General features: G+C 40.5%; 1 protein-coding gene across 4 annotated transcripts in view; it reads right to left on the bottom strand.

The window, feature by feature from the left end:
- Window positions 1-22,742, bottom strand: part of cep112 (centrosomal protein 112) — a 526,403-nt gene that overhangs the window by 402,973 nt on the left and 100,688 nt on the right. For all 4 annotated transcript variants that reach the window (XM_059948278.1, XM_059948276.1, XM_059948277.1 and 1 more), the window contains exon 6: window positions 20,506-20,583. In XM_059948278.1, the coding sequence (XP_059804261.1) occupies window positions 20,506-20,583 (78 nt within the window). The remainder of the gene's footprint in view (window positions 1-20,505; window positions 20,584-22,742) is intronic.

Consider the following 22,742-nt stretch of genomic DNA (forward strand, 5'->3'; position numbering starts at 1 on the left):
AGTTGGAGAGTTTTCAATAATATACCTGAATGGTTTTTCATCCCTAAAAAATACCTATCTCTGAAAATTATTAGAGACTGATCAAAATGTCAGAGAAGCAAATACACGATTTGCCACAATGAAATTTTAGTATCAATATTATCCGTATTAAAAACTTGTGGACCTACAATAAAGGAGCTCACAGGCTAACTGTGGACCAGATATGAATGAAACCGCATATTTCACAAATTAGTGAAGATTGGAATAAATACAGACAAGTCAACAGTGATTCATTATTCTTCAAAGTCAAAATAAGCTCTTGGAAACTATTAAGTGTGAGGACTGGATTTACATTTCTAATGCCCTTCCAATCAGAAAATGATTTCGTACTGATTAAGAATTCTAGAAACAATGAGATTCATGATAAAAATGCACATGAATATGATAATGGACAAGCAGATCTTACATATCCTAAAACAGATTGAGAATTGCAGCTGGAGTTTGTACGATGTGCAAATGTAAAGGATTGTACATTATGACACAAGAGTTGACTAAAAAGATGTACTCTTTGACTACCTCCTGAAACATTAATTAATAACTACTTCCCTCATCCTCTCATATATTTCTTCCTTTCAGGTAAGGAAGGAATATATTAAAGCATTGTAGTCAGTGCTAAGAAAGGCAAATGCAATGTTAGCACTCACTTTGAAAGGATGGAAATAGAAAAGCAAGGATATAATGCTGAGGCTTTAGAAGGCATTGGTCAGACCAGACGGAGTATTGTGAGCAATCTTGGGCCCTTTATCTAAGAAGGGATGTGCTGGCATTAGAGATAGTCTAGAGGAGGCTCATGAGAATTATACCAGGAATGAAAGGGTTAACATATGAGGAACATTACATGGCTCTGGGATTGTACACACAGAGGTTTAGAAAAATTAAGGGGGATCTAACTGAAATCTATCTAACATTGAAAGGCCTAACATAATGGATGTGGAGAGTATGTTTCATATAGTGGGGAAGTCGAGGACCAATAGAATAGGAGGCCCTTTAGAACAGAGATGAGGAGGAATTTCTTTAGCAAGAGGGTGGTGAATCTGTGGAATTCATTGCCACAGACAGTTTTAGAGGCCAAGTGATTGGATATATTTAAAGCAGAAGTTGATAGGTTCTTGATTAGTAAGAGCATCAAAGGTTATGAGAAGACAAGACATAGGGCTCAGAGGAAAATAAATCAGCCATGTTTGAATAGTGGAGCAGTCTCAAAGGGCTGTATGGCCGAATTCTGCTCCTATGTCTTAATGTCAGTCACCTAGGAGAGCTAATGTAACAAAATAAGTGTGATAATACCAGCCACCTGTGATTAATTGACAGTTGTGGGCAACAAAATAAGTAATTACTAAATTAAATCATTGGAGTTGATACGATCTACAATTGCTAATTTTAATTTTCCATTCAGCTTTCCCTAAGTTTATAGAACTTTAAACAGGACAAGGATTATGCTGCCCCTCCTCATCTTCTGCTAAAATATCATGTAACTCAGCTGAAAATGCAAACTTCTGTGACAAAGAAATAGTACAAATACTGCAAGGAAGGAATAACTGTCATAATCAATTCAACCAAACCAAAAACTTTAAGAATACAGAAGAAATCAAGATCAATCAAACCAGAAATTGAATCAGAATGATGTTTATTTTCATTGAAATGTGTTGTGAAATTTGTTTTGTGGAAGCAATGCAATGCAATATGTAAAAAGTTACTACAGTAAGAAATATCAAAGAAAAGTAGTGCAAAAAGAGAGCAAAATAGTGAGGTAAGCTCAGGGGTTCATGGGCCACGCAGAAATCTGATGGTGACCAAAAGTGCATGTTATGGCAAAGCATTCTCAATGGACAGCTATGTTGCGGGTACAATAAAGGACTCAATATTCACTCCAATGAAGTAAATTTATTGTTCACAACAGCTGCTAGAAGTTACATTAAAGTAATGGAATTTGTAGATTAATGGCAGAATAACAGGCTTCGACGAAGGGGAAGATTTCGAATTTTTGCTCTTATTTTTTCATTCATTCACGTTATATGGCATTTGAAAAGGCCAGCATTTAATGTTCAGCCTTAATTGTCATTTTAAGGTACATTACGTCCATACTGCTGTGAGACAAGAATCCCAGTACCTTTATCCAGTAACAATAAAGACCAGAAGACATCGGAGCAGAATTAGACCATTCAGTCCATCGAGACTGCTCACGCATTCAAACCACAGCTGGTTTAACTCTCAATCCCATTGTCTTGCCTTCTCTTCATAACCTTTGAAGCCATTATTCATCAAATACCTATTAACCTCGGTTTTAATTATACCAATGACTTGGCCTCCACAGCCATCTGTGGCAACGAATTTCACAGATTCACCACCATCTGGCTAAAGAAAATCTACATCATCTATGTTCTAAGGGCATGCCCTCGTATTCTGAATCTGTGCCCTCTGGTTCTAGACTCTCCCTCCACTGAAAACATCCTCTCTACATCCACTCTATCATAGAATAAAGAAAAAGTGCTCTAACAACTTGGAAGAATGTATGCCAGTAGCAACTTTCCCAAGCCGATGATAGAACTCAACAGATTGAGGAACATGCAAAGAATCATATGGTGAAAATGGGTACTGATTGAACCAGTTGCTTTGTTCTCAAGAAAGTTAAGACTCTTGAATGCTGTTGTTCCAGTGAAGTCCAATGCATTTCTTGACATCCCTGATATGTTTTGCAGATGGTGTAAAATTTTTGGGTAATCAAAAAGTAAATCACTCATCACAGGATACCCACCATCTGATCTGCTCTTTGAAACATAGCATTTCTGTTACTAGTAAGGTTAAGTTTCTGATTAAAGCTGACCCTCAGGATACTGAAGGTAATACCTTAGAATCCCTCAGGCTGTAATACTAATGAATATCCTGCCATCACTAAAATCTCACCACTAGGCCAGTGAGCTGCTTACTATTTACCTGAGCTGTGCACTTCATACAGTTTGATTATATTTTATTAACTTATTTGTGGTAATATGTTGTTTTATGTGCTGAGTGTGGTGTATGACTTGTGGCTGCACTGTGGTCCAGAACAATTTTGTTCCCTTTGGTTGTATATATATATGTAGTCATATGACAATAAATTTGAAATTGAATTTGTCACGTCCCGAGGTACAGTAAATATATTTTGTCTAGCATACCACTCATACCGATTATTTCATCACATAATGCCCTGAGGCAGTGCAAGGAAAAACAGTAACAAAATGCAGAATAAGGTGATGTATTTACAGAGAAAGTGCAGTGCAAGTAGGCAATACGGTGCAAAGCCATAAAGATTCATTCTTGCTGGTGTTATCACTGCCTGATATGGTGATGAGGATGCTGCTTCTCATTTATCAGCCCACATCTAAATGTTGTTATGATATTTGTGCCTCCAAGCCACAGTGTGCCACTATCCAAGAAAGTGCAGACAGAACTGGGGACTGTGAAATGACACATAAATGGCTCTGCTTCTGTATTTAGGACTGACAGCTGATCATTGATGTAGCAGATGCAGATGGTCAAGCTTTGGAGGCTGTGATGAATGGACACCAATGGCCAGAACTGTTATCTTTTACACCAAATGTTCAAATCAATTGAACAAAGTCATAGAGAAATATAGCAAAGAAAAAGGCCCTTCAGCTCATCCAGTCCAAGCCAAAACTATTTAAACTGCCTGCACCAAGACCATAGCCCTCCAAGCACCTACAATCCATGTACCTATCTAAACTTAGCTTAAGTGTTGAAATTAAGCTTGCATACACCACTTCTGCTGGCAACTCGTTCCACACTCTCAAGACCAGCTGAGTGAAGAAGTTTCCTCTCATGTTCCCCTTAAACCTTTCACCCATCAAACCTCAGTGAAAAAGTCTGCTTGCATTTACCCCATCTATACCCCTCATAATTTTCTATACCTCTATCAAATCTCCTCTCAATCTTCTACGTTATAGGGAATAAAGTCCAAACCTATTCAATCCTTCCTTATAACTCCTGGCAACACCTTCGTAAGTTTTCTCTGTACTCTTTCAACCTTATTTACATCTTTCCTGTAGGGAGGTGATCAAAACTGTACACAATATTCCAGATTAGGCCTCACCAACGTCTCATACAACATCAACATAACATCCCATCTCCTGTACTCAATACTTTGATTTATGAACACCAACGTGCTAAAAGCTTTATTTCCAACCATTTCTACCTATGATGCCACTTTCAACTAATTATGGGCCTATATCTCCAGATCCCTTTGTTCAATCACACTCCTCAGTGCCCTACCATTCACTGTGTAAGATCTACCTTGGGTGGTCCTACTGCACCTGTCTGCATTGAATTCCACTTGCCATTTTTCAGCCCATTTTTCCAGCTGATCGGGATCTCTCTGCAAGCTATGATAGCATTCCTTGCTGTTCACTGCACCCCCAATCTTGGTGTCATCCTCAAATTTGCTGAGCCAGTTTAACACATTATCATCCAGATTGTTGATGTAGATGACAAACAAGAATGGACCCAGCACCAATCCCTGCTGCACTCCACTAGTCACAGACCTCTAGACAGGGAGGCAACCATCCACCATCACTCTCTGGGTTCTCCCACAAAGCCAATGTCTTATCCAATTTATCTCATCTTGATGAACGTTCTTCACCAACCTCCCTGAGAGAACTTGCAAGATCCCTTGCCGTTGTCCATGTAAAGGACATCCTACACCTTGCCTTCATCCACTTTCCCGGTTACTTCCTCAAAAAACTCTATAAGATTGGTTGGACATGACCTACCACACATGAAGTCATGCTGACTATCCTTAATCAGCCCATGTCTATACAAATACCTATTATATCCAGTCCCTTAGAATACATTGTAATAACTTTTCCACAATTGATGTCAGACTCACCAGTCTATAATTTTCTGGTTTATGTTTTGAGCCTTTCTTAAACAACAGAACAACATTGACTTTCCTCCAACTTTCTGGTACCCCCGGACCAAAACATTGACTGTACTCTTTTCCAAAGATGCTGATTGGCCTGCTGAATTCCTCCAGCATTTTGTGTGTGTTGCTTGGATTTCCAGCATCTGCATATTTTCTCTTGTTTGTCATTCAACCCTGAAATCATTTTCATGAGCATCCTTTATACCCTCTCTGGTTTCAGCACATCCTTTCCAAGATAAGGGGCCCAAACTGCTCACAAATGAGGTCTAATGTGGGCTTTATAAATTCTCAACATTATATCCTTGCTTTTATATTCTAGTCCTCTTGAAATGAATGCTAACATCGTATTTGCCTTCCTCACCACAGACTCAACCTGCAAATTAACCTTGAGGGAATCCTGCACAAGGACTCCCAAGTCCCTTTGTATCTCAGTTTTTTTGTATTTTCTCTCCATTTAGAAAATAGTTAACCTCTTCATTTCTCCTAACAAAGTGCATGACCACACACTTCCTGACACTGTATTTCATCTGCCATTTCTTTGCCCATTCTTCTAACCTGTCTAAGTGCTTCTCTACTTCCTCAGAACAACCTGCACTTCCACTTATCTCCATATTGTCTGTAAAATTTGCAACAAAGCCTTCAATTCCATCATCCAAATCATTGACAGACAGTGCAGGATTTACCCCCCACCCCCTTTGGAAGTCTTCGGAAGTCTTCATGTTTTATTGTTCTACAATATTGAATCACAGTGGATTAAATTTGACTTTTTCACCACTGACCAGCAGAAGACACTTACGTATCAAAATGAAAACAGATCTCCACAAACTGATCTAAATTAATCACAAATATAAAACCCAAGATAATTGATTGCATATGTATTCAACCCCTTTAATAGCACACTCCAAATCATCACTGATGAAGCCAATTAGTTTTAGAAGTCACATAATTAGTTAAATGGAGATCTGTTTTTGGAGACTTGTATACAGTCAAGGTGTTTCAATTGATGGTAGTAAAAATATTTACTACACCTGTATCTGGAAGGTCCAGTTGTTGGTCAGACAATATCTTGGCAAAAACTACACCAGGAAGACAAAAAAGCACTCTAAGCAACTCCATGAAAAGGTTATTGAAAAGCACGTCAGGAGATGGATAAACAAAGATATCTAAGTCACTGAATATCCCTTGGAGTACAGTTGAGTTGATCATCAAGAAATGGAAAGAATATGGCACAGCTGTAAATCTGCCTAGAGCAAGCTGTCTTTAAAAACTGAGTGATGGTGCAAGAAGGGGACTAGTGAGGGAAGCCACCAAGAGACCTATGGCAATTCCTTTACAAGCTTCAGTGGTTGAGATGGGAGAAATTGCACATACAACAACTGTTGCCAGAGTGCTTCACCAGTAGCAGCTTTATGGGAGAATGGCAAAGAGAAATCTACTGTTGAAAAAAACTCACATGAAATATTGGCTAGCATTTATCAGTAGTCAGCTGGAAGAAGGTTCTATGGCCTGATGAAACTAAAATAGAACTTTTTGGCCATCAGACTAAACTCCATGTTCGGTGTAAACCAAACACTGCACATCACAAGAAACACCTTCCCTACCATGAAGCACAGTGATGGCTGCATCACGCTGTGGGGATGCTTCACTGCAGCAGATCCTGGAAGGCTTGTGAAGGTAGAGGGAAAAATGAATGCAGCAAAATACATGAAAATCCTGGAGGAAAACCTGATGCAAGAGAACTGCGACTTGAGAGAAGATTTGTTTTCCAGCAAGACAACAACCCAAGCATAAAGCCAAAGCTACACAGGAAAGGCTTAAAATCAACAAAGTTAATGTCCTGGAGTGGCCATGTCAGAGTCCAGAACCATGTGCAATCTGGCATACCTTGAGCAGTTTTGTAAAGAAGAATGGGGAAAATGTGCAGTGTTCAGATGTGCAAAGCTGGTAGAGACCTATCCACACTGACTCAAGGCTGTAATTGATGCCAAAAGTGAATCTACTAAACACTGATTTGAAGGAATGAATACTTACGCAATCAATTATTTTGTGTTGTATATTTGCAATTAATTTAGATCACTTTGTAGAGATCTAGTTTCACTTTGACATGAGTCTTTTTCTATTATTGACAGTGTCAAAAAAAAGCCAAATTTAATCATCTGTGATTCAATGTTATAAAACAATAAAACACAAAAACTTCTGGGGAAGAGGGGGTGAATATTTTTATAGGCACTGTATAGCATAAAAAGAATCAGTCCCTACACAGACCCCAGTGGAACTCCACTAGTCACCGGCAGCCAACCACATACAGCTCCCTTTATTCCCACACTTTGCCTCCTGCCAATCACCTAATGCTTTATCCATGCTAGAATTATTCCTGTTTATCTTGTTAAGCAGCTTCATGAGTGGCACCTTATCAAAGATCTTCTGAAAATCCAAGTGTACAACATCAACCGGTTCCCCTTTGTCTATTCTGCTTGTTATTTCCTCAAAGAATTCCCACAGATTTGGCAGGCAAGATTTTCTCTTGAGGAATCTATGCTGACTACAGCTTATTGTATCATGTGCCTCAAAGTACCCTGAAACCTGATTGTTAATAACCAACTCCAACATCTTCCCAATCACTGAGGTCAGAGTAACGGGCCTATAGTTTATTTCTTCTGCATCCCTCCTTTCTGGAGTGACATTTGCAGTTCTTCAGTCTCCCAGAACCACTCCAGAATCTAGAGATTCTTGAAAGATCTTTATAATGCCTCCACAATCTCTTCAGCCACCTCTTTCAGAATCCGGGGTGTACACCATCTGGTCCAGCTGACTTACCTAATTTCAGAACTTTCAATTTCCCAACAAATGTCTCTCTAGTAATGGTAACTTCACACACTTCAAGACCCTTGACACCTGGAACTTCCACCACACTGCAAGTGTCTTCTACAGTGAAGGCTGATGCAAAATACTTATTCGGTTCATTTGCCTTTTCCTTGTCCCCCCCTTACTACCTCTCCAGCATAGTTTTCCAACAGTCCAATATCCACTCTCACCTCTCTTTTACAATTTATGTATCTGAAGAAACTTCTGGTATCTATTTTAATATTATTGGCTAACTTGCTTTCATATTCCATCTTTACCTTCTTAATGACTTTATTAGTTGCTTTTCATTGAGTTTTTAAAAGCTTCCCAATCCTCTAACTCCCACTAACTACTTTGTTCCAAAGGTTTTTTTTACTGTAAGCTCTCCAGTGAGTTCTGGTTCATTGCACAACACTGAATCCAGAATAGCTGATCCCCAAGTGAGCACAATCAAGAGTTGCTTAAAAAGCCATCTCATAGGCATTCTAGAAATCCCACCCCCCCCACCCTGGAATCCAGCACAAACTTGGTTTTCCCAATCTCCCTGCACACTGAAATCCCCCATGACTTTTGGCATGCATTTTCTATCTCTCGTTGTAATTTTTTTGCTCTTAACGTATCTGTGGAATCCGTTAGGATTCACCTCATATGCTAGAGCAACTTCATGCCTTCTTTTAGCCTGCTGATTTCTTTCTTCTGTGTTCTCTTACATTTCCTATGTTCTATAAGCAATTCATTTGTTCCTGTCGGTCTACACTTGCTATATACCTCCTTTTTTCTCCTTAATCAGGGCCTCAATATCTCTTGAAAACCAAGGTTCCAAAACTTCTACCTTTTATTCCGATAGGCACATACAAATATTGTATGGAGATGGAGCTCCAGCCTGGGAATGCAGTCCATCTAAGTGAGGGAGAACTCTGATTTCAAACCTCTACTGCCTTGTGGCCATACCCACTTACGGGAAAGGCTTTGGGAGTAAATGCTAAGGACAAATATGGAGCTGGAGTCCCTAGGGCAGTCCGACGTTGCTTTCAACCTCGCTCTGGTAACTCCTGCGACATCACTGGTGCCAAGCTGTATCGGCCCTTGCCCTTCCCTTGGACAACATCGGTGGCGTGGAGAGGGGAGACTTGCTGCTTGGGCAACTGCCAGTCTTCCATACAACCTTGCCCAGGCCTGTGCCTGGACAGACTGAAGCAAGACTTTCCAGGTGCAGATCTATGGTCTTGCAAGACTAACGATGCCACCCCATCCCACATACAAGCATTGTACTCTCAAACTTTCACTTTTTAAGGTTTCCCACTTACCAAGTACACTTCTGCCAGAAAACAGCCTGACCCAATCCGCATTTGCCAGACAATTTCTGACATCATCAAAATTGGTCCTTCACCAATTTTGAATCTCAACCCATGGACCAATGCCCTTCCTCCTACACGAACTCCTTAGCACATATTAAACTGTACATTCTTCCTATTTCTGGCCTCACTAGCATGCGACATAGCCAACAATTCTGAGATCACAGTTTGGATGTCCTGCCCTTTAACTTGGCACATAACTCCCCGAACTCCCTTTGCAGAACCTAGACACTCTTCCCACCTATAGGGACTATGACATCTTGGCTGTTCACTCATCCACTTAAAAATGTTAAGGACCTTATCTGAGATGTCCTGGACCGTGGCACCCAGGAGCCAAATACCATCCAGGAATCTCGTTCTTGTCCACAGAACTCCCTTTCTGTTCACCTGACTAATGGATCCTTTATCACCACTGCTTGCCTCTTCTAATAAGAATGTTTTCTTGTCGATTCCTAATGACTACAATCTTACTCAAGTTTCTTGATATCATTATCACTAAAATAAGGCCTTGAAATCAGGGCAGTAGCTGAAAGTGGCAAGTGGCATTTACATAATCTGTTCTGGAATTTAATAGCCAGTTTTAAGATACAAGTATTTAATGTAACTGGGTGACCATCGAATGCTATTCAGTGTCATTAAAAGTGTACTTAGGCATTCATCCGGGTAATGCTAGAATAGTTGAGATAGTGATGTCATTATGCACGCGCAGGATAGCAGGGAGACCAGTTTGCTTTCTGCTGCAGAAGCTGGTGGGGCTTTGGGATCAAGTTCCCCCAGAGGTGCTAGGCATGGTGAGGAAAGGTGAGCATTGATTTACAATATCCATGTGAATTCGTTTATGCTTGTTGGCGAATCGGGAATATCGGTAATTTGACATGTTTTACATGTGGACACTTTAGATTTTCACGAGTAAAGGTCTCGACGCTGGATAGCGTGGCTTGCAAAGATCCTTATCAGCCAAGCAGGTTAGTCTTCCTGTAATTTAACTACCTGGGCAGTATCTTGTAAAAGTTGTGCCAAAGTGTACCTTTTGTCTAACTTTATTGTATCATGACTGATTGTGCATGTAACCACGTAATGTGAATGTTTAGTCTCCGTTTAGAAGCTCAGCATGTGTGTACTAAAATGTAGCAGACTTCTTAGATGAGATATTTATTGCTTACATTTTTTGCTGCTATGTATAAGATTCAGGGTTGGGAGGATTCTAATGTTGTTTGTATTGTGTTTCCTCAGAATTGCCACTACCGTACTAGTACCGTATTAATTCCGTATTAGTACTGTATCAGCTTTGTGCGATTTCTTTTTCCTTTGTATTTTTATACTGCATATGCAATTGGTGGACACACAAGTGTGCGGATCAAATGTTAAACAGAGATTATAACGGCGGGGATGTTTTGTTTCGTTTTGTCTTAAGACCCTCTTCTGGCACTTAAACATTTAAAACAGATAAAGGAATTAAAACCCGAAAAAGTAGTTGTTGTCCTGTGTGTGTAATTTTCCCTGGGCCACAACATTAATTTAGAAACAGGAGAAAGCCTCAATCCTACAAACCTGCTTTGCCATCAATAAGGTCACAACTGATCCGCTGATCTGTTAGGTAAACTTCACATTCCTGTCTACCTGCAATTACCTTTCACTCCTCATGCTAATCAAATACCTGTCTTCCTCTGCCTTAAGAAGAGTTCAAAAGCACTGCTTACACAAATCTGAGGAAAAGATTTTGAAAGATTTAGAAAGATACTGAGATTTTCTTCATTACAATCTACCATATACATCAAACTGTTCTTTCATATTCTACTAAAATAAAGTCAATATTTCATCAGAATGCACTACCAGGGGTGATGATGGAAGCTGACATATTAAGGACATTAAAAAGTCTCTTAGATGGGCACATAGGTGAAAGAAAAATGGAGGGCTATGGCCGGTGCAGGAAGGAAGGGTTAGATTGATCTTGGATGGAGTTAAGATGGCGTCAAATGGCTGTCTTTTCGAGCTCATCTGTGGAAAAAGCTTAAATTCTTCTCTTCAACGTCTCTTTTTCTCTTTTCAAGGTAGTTGGGGTTCTATCGAGGTCCCTGATCTGCAACAGCAATCAATCATTGGTTTTTCATGGCAATAAGTTCCCATTCTTGAAGCTCACCGACCAACTGGCAGTTTTCCGACATTCTCCAGGCGCAGGGTGCAGCCATGTGGACAACCGATTCTAGGCCAGCATCATAGGAGAAGGAACATCAGGATTTTGCGGAGGCAATATTGCAGATGGAGGTCTTTGTAGTCAAGCAATCACACTCTCTTTCTCTCTCTTGATGGTGAGGAGAGTTTACTGCCAATTCTTGAGTAGGAGAATCTCGGAATAAAAAGTGACATGGCAGACTGTAACATTGCAATAGCGAATGTTTGTTGGTCTACCCTTTCACTGCGAAAAGGGTGACATCTCTCTGCCCCTTGTTAGTGAGTGAAAGAGCCTGTGGCATGTCAAATTGTCAGGTGAACCATAGTTTTTGTTGACTGCAGATCACAGTCTTTCTTTGGTGCTTTGCTGTTTCTTGGTAGGTGGTGGGTGCTGATGCTTTCCACTGAAATGGGTGGGGGAGGGGGGAGGTTGATGCTTTGCTGTTGATTGTGTGGGGCAGGAGAGAGAGGGTTCTAACATTTTTCTGTTGTTCATTCTTTTGAGGTTCTTCTGTTTCTCATGGATGTTTGCGAAGAATAAGAATTTCAGGCTGTATACTGTATATGTTCTCTGTTAGTAAATGAAACCATTTAAACCATCTGAGTAGGATACAAAGTTGGCACATCATCATGAGCTGAAGGGCCCATGGTGTGCTATACAGTACTGTTCTAACTTTAATACATGAAAATTAACATTGAAATCATTCAAAGCATTAACTACATTCGGGACTGCTGATGCACAAGGATATTTTAAATTTCCTGCAAGAGGAAGTAGATGATACTGGGGTTTTTATTATATCCCAAATGGAATACAATTTTTTAAAATTACTGAATTGGAAATGTAAATTTGCTATAACAAAGAAAGGCTCTAAAATATCTTTGTCCATCGGATTAAATCAGTTAATGAAAGTATCAAACAAAGGTTGTAAAATACAGATGCTCTGAGCAGGTATTCCAAAGATATAGTAATTTACACTAGCTGAACAGGAAAAAAAGGACAGAGACTTTAATGTTCAAGGTACAACAAATGAGTAAAAGAAGTTCTTAAAAAATGTCAGTGTGGATAGCAGATTGACTGGTTAACAAGAAGAAGAAAGGGGTCTTTTCTGGTTCACAACTTATGTGCAGTGTGCCTCAGCTTTGAACAATTTCACTAAATGACTTGAAGGAAGGCACATATGGTATGGTTGCTGAATTTGCTGACAACAGTAAGACAGATAGAAATTCAGTCATAGTCATATTGCATGGAAACATGTTCTTCAGCCCATCTTTTCCATGCCAGATGTGTAACCTAATGGGCTTGTCCCATGTGCCTGCATTTGATCTATAGATTTCTAAATCTCTTCTACCAATGCACTTAACTGCAGAGCTTTTAAATATTGCTTATGTGCCTGCCTACATCAACCACTATTTCTTGCAACTCATTCCAAATATGCACCACACGTTGTGTGAGGAAGCTCCCTCTGATGTCCCTTTTAAATCTCTCACCTTGATCTTAAACCTATGCCTCTTGTTTTTACCACCTCCTCCCTTGGTAAACGACTGGACTTTCACCCTGTCTTTGCTCCTCAGGATCTTTTTTAAAATATTTTTTTGAGATACAACATGGTAACAGGCCCTTCTGCCCCGAGCCCATGTGACCAATTAACCTACTAACCCGTATGTCTTCCGACTGTTGGAGCAAGCCAGAGCATTTGGAGGAAACCCATGTACTCAGGGAGAACATACAAACTTCATACCAACAGTGGTGGAACTAAACCCTTGTTGCTGGCACTGTAATAGTGTTATGCAAACAGCTACGCTACCATGCCACCCTTTAAATACCTCTATTAGGTTACCCCTCAATGTCCTATGTTTCATGGAACAGTCCTAGTCCTTGAAACTCTGGCCCTAAGTTCAGGTAACATCATGGTAAATCTTTTCATCATTCATGAAATTATCAAAAGGATACAGAGAAATTGGAAAAGAGTAGAGTTGATGTTTCGGGGCAAGTTCCTTCAGCAGGACCCTGCTGAAAATGTTGACTGCACTCTTTTCCATAGATGCTGCTGTGTTGCCCTTAAGGCATTTGTTCAGCTTTATTACATTTTTGCTTTAGTAATTTGTTTGTAACTATTTTCTAGTTAAAGTTAAGGTTGTTGAAAGTAAACTCATTGTCTGTGATGTATTGTGGCATGCGATGACGTCACACCCGGTTTTGCCACGTGTTGTGGGTAAATACCAGTTTGGAGAAACGGGAAGTCCGGGGGGGCTTGAGTGTGCAGGATCAGCGCAAGAAAAGTTTCATTCTATGCACTAAGAAACATCATAGAAGCTACGCCGTAAGTTCATAAGACAATCAATATGTTTGAGTAAAAATGTTAACACTGATTCTGTTAAAAGTAATGACGGTTGATAAAAATTATTTTCTTGTGCTATTGAAAGCGTTGCTGGATAGTTTGTGTTGAAGTGTATTTAAAGTTGTTGATGGCGTAGGTAGATTCTGACTGTATGTTGTACTTTAATGTAATATAGTTAGTTGTAGTTTTACTTTTGCAAGTGTTTATGATGTAAATGTGATGCCAAGAAGGAAACAAATACTGTATATATTTTGTATTGTTTTAACAACAGTTTTCATCATATGTTAATGTGGAAGAGTGAACAGTAAACGGTTAATCTTACTGCGATGCTGCCTCATTGACTACAGTTTAACTTGGTGTTTAGTTCAGAGCTTCTACACCTGCACGAGAACACTGTAGTGAAAAGGTGGCATTACCAGGTGTTTCGACAAATGGTATGATGGCCACGCGATCAAGCGTCAAGTCATTGCCATCCAGAGCCAGGAGCAGTAGGGCATCAGCAAACAAGGCTGCCCTTGCAAGAGCTAAAGCAGAAACCGCCAAGGTGCAGGCGTCATACGCTGAACAGGAAGCAAAACTTAAAATGAAAAGGGCTGCCAGAGAAAGGGAAGAGGCTACCAGAGAAGCCGAAAAACAGTTGGCATAGGTAAGGATAGAAACAGAGTTAGAAGTGCTGGCGCTATGCCAAGAAGCCGATGCTGCCATGGTGGAAGCAGAAATATTAGAAAGCGCTGAAGAAATGTACGTTCTAGGTGAAGTAAAATCTACTTCAGAAAGGACCAGATTGGAACGCACTAGCAAATACATCCAATCTCAAATGGACCTGAAGATTCATTCTTCCTCTCCATACCTATTTGCTAACGTCCCATTTCATGAGGAAAACAATTTACGCTTGCAACCTTGCGACAAACTCAAGAATGAAAGGGTTGACGGCAAATACTTCTCGACACCGAACTTACCAGACTTGGCGAGAGAAGAGGCAAAAGCTGAATTCAGAACAGCAAATCCCATAACGAACGTACACGCTCAATCATATATATGCCCGCCGACATATTCCCCCAGCCAGCGTGCCATTTGCAGTTGAACCCATGGCACAGTATTTAGCACGATGAGATCTCGTCACTTCAGGACGAGACCAGTTTGACGATAAGCCTGAAAATTACCGTGCACGGTACTATTCATTTGCCAATGCAACCGGTGGAGTCCAGCTCGCAGCAACCCAAGAGTTGGATCTTATGACAAAATGGCTGGGAAAAGAATCATGTGAACAGGTGAGACGCATACGTTCAGCGTACATCAACATCTCCAGGCTAGTCTTACGCGAAGCATGGGAGAGACTTTGGGAGTGCTATGTGGCCCCTGAAATTATTGAAACGGCACTATTTCAATGGCTGGAAAATTTTCCTAGGGTGTCAGCCAAGGACCACACTAAATTAAGAGAACTCGGAGATTTACTCATGGAGATTGAAGGCACTAAAGAAGACAGCTATTTAACTGGCCTGTCATATCTAGATACTTCATGCAGAATTGCACCAATAGTGAATAAACTTCCATTTGGGCTGCAGGAGAGGTGGATGTCTGTTGGCTCAGAGTACAAGGAAGAGAACGGCGGTCAATTCCCTCCCTTTAAGTATTTCACTAGGTTTGTGTGCAAGGAAGCGAAGAAGCGAAATGACCCTAGCTTCATGAGTCAAGGTAGTAGTACAATTCACACCAAGCCAGTCAAATCCACTTTGAATAATTTTAACATGAATAAACCTGTCTCGGTGCGTAAAACTGAAGTCTCCACAACCAACAATGATCCTAGCAAGAATTGTCCATTGTACAACAAACCCTACCTCCGCAAAAAATGCAGAACGTTTAAAATAAACCCTTTGACGAGAGAATGGCCCTTCTCAAGGAGAAAAAAAATATGTTTTAAATGCTGTTCCTCTACCTCTCACCTCGCTAGAGTCCCCCGTGAAGTGCTCGGAATGCAACAGCACTAATCAAGAAGGGGCCATGCATCCTGGCCCGTTACCACAAACTGACAAAGCTCCTTCACCCTCACAAGAGGACGGTGGGGAGAGAGAGGATCACCCCAACACAACAGTTGTCAGCTCGAGCTGCACAGAAGTTTGTGGTCAAGGTCAGTCAAGTCGTTCTTGCTCAAACATCTGTTTCACTACGGTATTCCCTAAGGGAGCCAAAGTCAAGACCATCAAAGCCTATGTAATTCTGGACGACCAGAGCAATCGCTCACTAGTCAGACCAGAGTTCTTCGACTTGTTCAACGTAGAGAGTATTCAGTTCCCATACTACCTTAGAACTTGCTCAGGCAGCGTAGAAACATATAGAAGGAAGGCAGAAGGCTTCCAGCTTGAGTCGCTGGATGGTAAAGTTGTCATCTGTCTCTGTCCGCTCTTGGATTGCAATGAAATCTTGAATAATCGCACCGAGATTCCGATGCCAAGCACAGTGCTACACCAGCCACATCTCCACCACATTGCTAAGCACATCCCAGAACTGGATCCAAAAGCAGAAATACTCCTGCTACTCAGAAGAGACATTCTCAGGGTGCACAAGGTCTGGCAGCAGGTCAATGGACCACACGATGCCCCCTTTGCCCAACGCCTGGATCTGGGCTGGGTGGTGATAGGAGAGGTGTACCCTGGCAACGTACACAAACCGACAGTTAATATGCTCAAGACCAACGTGCTAGAGAGTAGCCGCCATTCAATTTTTCAACCCTGCATAAGCTTTATGTGTATCAAGGTAGCACGACAAGGCTTTAACAAGGGTAGTAAAGTAACCAAGAAGACACTGGGACAGTCAGTCTTCTCTCAAAATGAGCACGATAATAAACTTGCTCCACCAGCATATAAAACTCAAACAAGCGAGACATTTGAGCTGATCGAACCCGAAAGAGACTTGGAAATTTGGCCGCAAATACAAACCCGTGTCATCTACCTAGAAAAATCAATACCTACCACTGAATGCTTTCAGTGATTCTCCACTGCGTTCCTCATTCACATGGTCAGATCCCACAAGCGCTCATCCCAAAATAGTAAATGCAAGGGATGGCACAAATGTGACTTACCTCACACTGCGGACGAATTGGCCCAGGCAAAGGATGTCATCCTTAAAGCAACTAAAAGAGCAGGTTTTGCTAAGGAGTTTTTGGCCCTCCAAGCTAATAAACCAATACCAAAGGACAGCCTTTTGAGGAAACTCAACCCAATCCTGAAGAACGATCTCATTTGCATTGGAGGCCGGTTAATACACTCTCACCTTTCAGCTGCAGAAAAGAGCCCAGTAATCCTGCCCAAAGTCAGCCACGTGTCCTTACTGATCACGCACCATCACCATGAACAGGTAAAGCATCAGGGCCGTCACCTGACGGAGGGAGCAATCAGGGCAGCGGGACTGTGTATCTTGGGAGGCAAAATACTGATCAATTCAGTACTTCACAGATGTGTAAACTGCCAGAAAGCTGGAAGTTCAACGTATGGCAGACCTCCCACCAGAATGCCTCAATGCCTGCCCTCCTTTTACGTATGTAGGGCTCGATGTATTTGGTCCCTGGACTATCACCATTAGATGCACCAGAGGAGGACAAGCAGAGAGCAAACAGTGGGCCATCATGTTCAACTGCATGAGTTTGAGAGCGGTGCACACTGAGGTAATCGAATCTTTAGATACATCCAGCTGCATTAATGTTCTCAGTGGCTTCTTTGCGCTAAGAGGCCCCGCAAAACAGTTAAGGTCTAATTGCAGCACAAACTTTGTTGGAGCGTCCAAGGAGCTCGGGATGCAGAAAACAGTGCAAGGGTACCTCAGCGAGCAGGGATGCAACTGGGAATTCAACACACCACACACCTCTCACATGGGAGGCTCTTGGGAGCGGATGATTGGCATCGCCAGAAGGATCCTTGATTCAATGTTTTGCAGCAATGCAGCCGACTGACCCACGAAGTCACAGCCATTATAAATGCGTGACCACTCCTACCTGTGTCTTCTGACCTGGAAAGCCCCTTCATACTCTTGCCATCAATGCTCCTTACGCAGAAGGCAGGAGATCCCCCTCCACCTGGGGACTTCTCAGATAAGGACTTGTACACAAAGCAATGGAGACAGGTTCAGGCTCTCGCAAATCAGCTCTGATCCCACTGGAGCCATGAATATCTACCTTTGTTGCAACACAGTCAAAAGTGGACAGAACCTCGCAGGAATCTTCAAGTTGGAGATTTAGTCCTGCTCGGGGACAAGCAGACCGCCCGCAACTAATTACAATTAAACTAACAACTGATACATCTTTGGATTGTGGGAGGAAGCCAGAGCACCTGGAGGAAACCCACGCACACACAGGAAGGAACATGGAGAGAAGGAAGATCTTGATGGTAAATACTCCACCTGACAAAACAATGACCAGGCAGAACCTGACCAAAGAAATCAGTCTCTTGGCTTCACAGTTCGGGAAGCAACAAGGCATGCGACTTTTGAAGAGGATCGAGTTTCCTCCCTTCCTCTTCCAAGGTTGACAACGTTTGTTAAGATATGGTTCCATGGGTGTTTGCCGTCTACCAGAACTCACAAAAGCACAGCGGAAGAGAATAAAAGAACAAGGGAAATAGTTTAAAAACATATACACATACTATCATGAGCATTTATAATTTTTTTTGCTCACAGAATAATGAAAGCCTGGGACAGACACATCTGTCCTCTAATCAGAGTTCAATTGCCATTCTAAACCACAAAAACAAAGCTCAAGCTGTTCCCTGCTATCCTTTGAACCCTTTGAACGTTCCGACTTGAGATTATGCTTCCTGGTATTTGTTTGTATTTTTGTACAGACACACAATTTCATTTAGTTGCTTGCTCTTTAAACTGCTTTTCTGGCAAAGCAGATTAATTCTTTGTGACAGATAACGGAGAATAACTAATTTTCATCTCACCGCTGATTGCCAGGATTTGCTGTAGCTGGCAGAGTCTCTGATTTTTAAATACTGCCCCCATGTTACTTAATTAGGTGGATATTTTTAAATCCTTACTGGGTTTCATGGAATATTTTTAAGACAATCATGATATTTTTGCATAAAAACTAAACATGGAATTATAAAATTTGCAAAAAGTTCTTAATTTTCTTATGTACTTTCACAACAGCTGTAGCCTTCTGTGTCTCTGTTTTCCAGTAAATTTCCCAGAGCAGTTCAGTGGTGCAGCTGTTTGTGGTGTCTCCTTCACTGACTACTGAAATCACTTTGAAGTTCGTAGAGACCAATACCAATCTATTTGCTCTCATGCAAAGCCACAACTAAAGGATATGGGCTGACTGTATTCCCTTTGATCTGTTTATTACTAATATTGTATTCTCAATTGAGTTAGTCACTAAACTGCAAAGCTATTGTGTGGCTACTGGCTATTCTATTTATGTGACAAACCAGAAATCTTTCAGAGTTCCGAGAATTAAAGAGTATTTTAACTCTTTATATGATTACTTAAGTTTGCAGTCCTGAAGATAAATAATGTTAATGAAATTGAAGCAAAAATAACTCAAAATATAAGTATTAATTTTACTGAACTCCAAATCTGAAATGTGTTTGCAAGTGCTTGTTTTAATCATCAAAATCCATATTTAGGAGCTTAACATAAAAGCCAAGAGTTGGTAGAGCTGAAACTCCAACTGCATCCTCCATGCTTCAACTACACCCTCTGTAGGTGAGTTGCCTGACAAGCAAAAATACTTGATCCTAGAAAAATTAAGGAAGGGGAATCTTAAAAAGATAGGGAACAATCCTTTCGGAATGAGACACACAAACAAATAATTATCAGTGAGGCCCAATGTGCCCGACCAAGTGCACAGCCAGTTCAATAAAGTAAGTTAGTAGAAAGTCACAAATGGGAACATGACAATGGCTGGAGACTAATACAGCAAAAAATAATATGAATGAGCATTAGTCAAGTTCAACAAACCTAGCCAAACTAGGTCATTTATGGCATAACAAACAAACTCCTGGAGGAATTCAGCAGGTCAGACAGCATCTATGGAAATGAATCAACAGTCAATGATTTAAGCAAAGACCCTTCATCAAGATTCAGGTGTCCTCCAGCATTTTGTATGTTTTCCCTTAGATTTCCAGCATCTGCAGATGTTCTCATGCTTGGAGTTTACGGTATACCAGGTGAAACTACATTATAATTCTGCGGATAGTTTTAGAGTCCATATCATACAGAGGAATTAAATCAGAATCAGGTTTATTATCACCGGGATGTGACGTGTAACTTAGCAGCAGCAGTTCAATGCGATACATAATCTAGCAGAGAAAATGATAATAATAATAATAATAATAAAAAACAAGTAAATCAATTACGTATAAGCAGTAAAGGGGGTACAAAATTGCATTGCAATTACACCAGACCTGAAAAGTTGTATCCAATCAGAAAATTTAACAGACAGGGTCACTTCAGAAGAGAGAAAAGCTGAGGGGTGATCTGATAATGTCTACCAAGACTCCAAGAGATTTTCATAAATAAGCATAGAGAAGCTGCTCCCACATGCAGGAAAGTCCATAATTAGGAGCTATAAATCTTATAGATAGTTAAAACCCAACAGAGAATTTAAGAGAAATTCCTTTGATGAGAGCACGAATCTCACTAGTCCAGCTGAGTCAACCAGCATGGATGTATTAAGGGATCATTGGACAATTCATGAGAGAGAACCCATCAGATATAATGATGGATTGAAAGTAAAGAACAGTGGAAGTAACACAAAACAAGCAAGAACCAAGTGACCTGTTCTTATATTGTATATGTTGCATTATGTAATATAAAAACACAAAAGCAAACAAACAGAACATACCCCAAGATTCCAGCTGTTCAATCTTGCTTCAAAATCACTGTCATCAGAAGATGTTACTGGTCTGGACTCAGAAACCACCTGGGAACACAATCCAAATAAGTTTTGCATTAAATTTCCAAGCAGCAACTTGGGTTTCAGAGTGAGGAATGAAATAGATCCCTCCAAATACCTTCTACAGAAAAGATTCAAAAAATAACTGATGAAAATAGCAAAGGCCTGAGCTAAAAGTTTGAAATTTTGGCACCAATTTGAGCAGAGTATTTTTCCACCACTGTCCACACCAGTGGGGATCCTCTCAACAATCCAAGATGTGACCTTGAAAGCATAACGAAACAGTGAATATTATTTAAAGAACAATCCTTTCCACTTGGTTGACAGTTATTGTACAACTGCAATGTATCATTATTAGCAGCAATTTTTTCTTAAGAATCTTCATTTCTTTGAAGTAAATCTGACAAATATCAATTCAATAATAGAGTAGCACACTTAAAACTTATTATAACTTAATTAGATCATGGTCAATCTACTCATCAATTTTATTTATTAATCTTTGACCAAATTCCTTGCTATATTATCTAACAACTGATATCATGCTTATCCCTGGACGGTTCAAAAGAGCCTCTACAGCCACAAGCACTGAAGAGCAAGATTTAAGAAATGTAAGCTCTTGAAGAAAGATGTAATAGTGCGGTAGAGGGTTCAGAAGAGATTCACTAGTACATTGTCTGTGATAGAGCATATCAGCTACTAGGAGAGACAGGAGGTCTGTTTTCCTTGGAATGGAGGAGATTAAAGCTTAACAACTTGGGGATATATAAAATTAAGAGCAATATAAATAGGGTAAACTGCAGTAAACTTTTCCCCATATCAGAAATTGATACAACTAGTGGACCTAAATTTAGGGTAAGGAACAAGCAGTAATCTTGAAATTATGACCCTAGAAGTCCATCTTTTAACTTCCTGCCTTACTCCCTAAATTCTTTCTGCAGGACTTCAACCTTCTTTCTACCCATGTCATTAGTACTAACAGGTACTACAAACTCCAGCTATTCTCCCTTCCCCCATTCAAAACATTCTGTACTCACTCTAGACATCCCTGACCCTAGCACTAAGGAGGCAACAGACTATTTGGGCACCACCTAACTGCGATAAAGGCCAAATAGTTTCTGCAATGACCTTACGAGAAAGACAAACTCCAATGAGTAGTATTGCTCAAACTGAGAGAGTTCCCTTAAAGAACCATTATAATATCTCAGCCTTCGATGAAATGTGTATACGCATGCGTGTATATGTAGCAATCCTTTCTCCAGTCAGCCATTTGGTTTTAATCATTTTTACTTAAAATGTCTTTAATTATTTCCATTGTTATAGGTCAACTATTTTAGTTTAATACTTAAACAGTGCTGAAGAATATAGAAGAATACATAAACAAACACATGAGGCAAAGAGTGAGAATAAAGGGATTCTTTTCTGATTTGCATCTGGTGACTGGGGCTCTGTGTTGGGACCGCTTCTTTCATGTTGTATGTCAATGATTTGAATGACAGAATTGATGGCTTTGTGCTCAAGTTTGCAGATGATACGAAGATACCTGTAGGGGCAGGTAGCGATGAGGAAGTAGAGAGGCTACAGAAGGACTTAAACAGATTAGGAGAATGGGCAAAGAAATGGCAGATGAATGACAGTGTCAGGAAGTGTATGGTCATGCACTTAGTAGAAGAACTGAAAGGATTGACTATTTTCTAAACCATATAACCATATAACAATTACAGCATGGAAACAGGCCATCTCGGCCCTTCTAGTCTGTGCCGATGCTTACATTCACCTAGTCCCACTGGCCCACACTCAGTCCATAACCCTCCATTCCTTTCCTGTCCATATACCTATCCAATTTTACTTTAAATGACAATACCGAACCTGCCTCTGCCACTTCTACTGGAACGGAGAGAAAATACAAAAAAAGGAGAAGCAAAGGGACTTGGGAGCCCTTGTGAAAGATTCCCTAAAGGTACATTTGTAGGTAGAGTCTGTAGTGAGGAAAGCAAATGTAAAGTTAGAATTCATTACAAGACGAATAGAATATAAAAGCAAGGATGTAATGTAGAGACTTTATAAAGCACTGGTGAGGCCACACTTGTAGTATTATGAGCAGGTTTGGACCCCTTATCTAAGAAAAGATGTGCTGACATGAGGAGCATTTGATAGCTCTGGTCTTGTACTCATCAGAATTCAGAAGA

The sequence above is a fragment of the Hypanus sabinus genome, chromosome 23 (assembly GCF_030144855.1).
Source record: "Hypanus sabinus isolate sHypSab1 chromosome 23, sHypSab1.hap1, whole genome shotgun sequence".
NCBI lineage: Eukaryota > Metazoa > Chordata > Chondrichthyes > Myliobatiformes > Dasyatidae > Hypanus > Hypanus sabinus.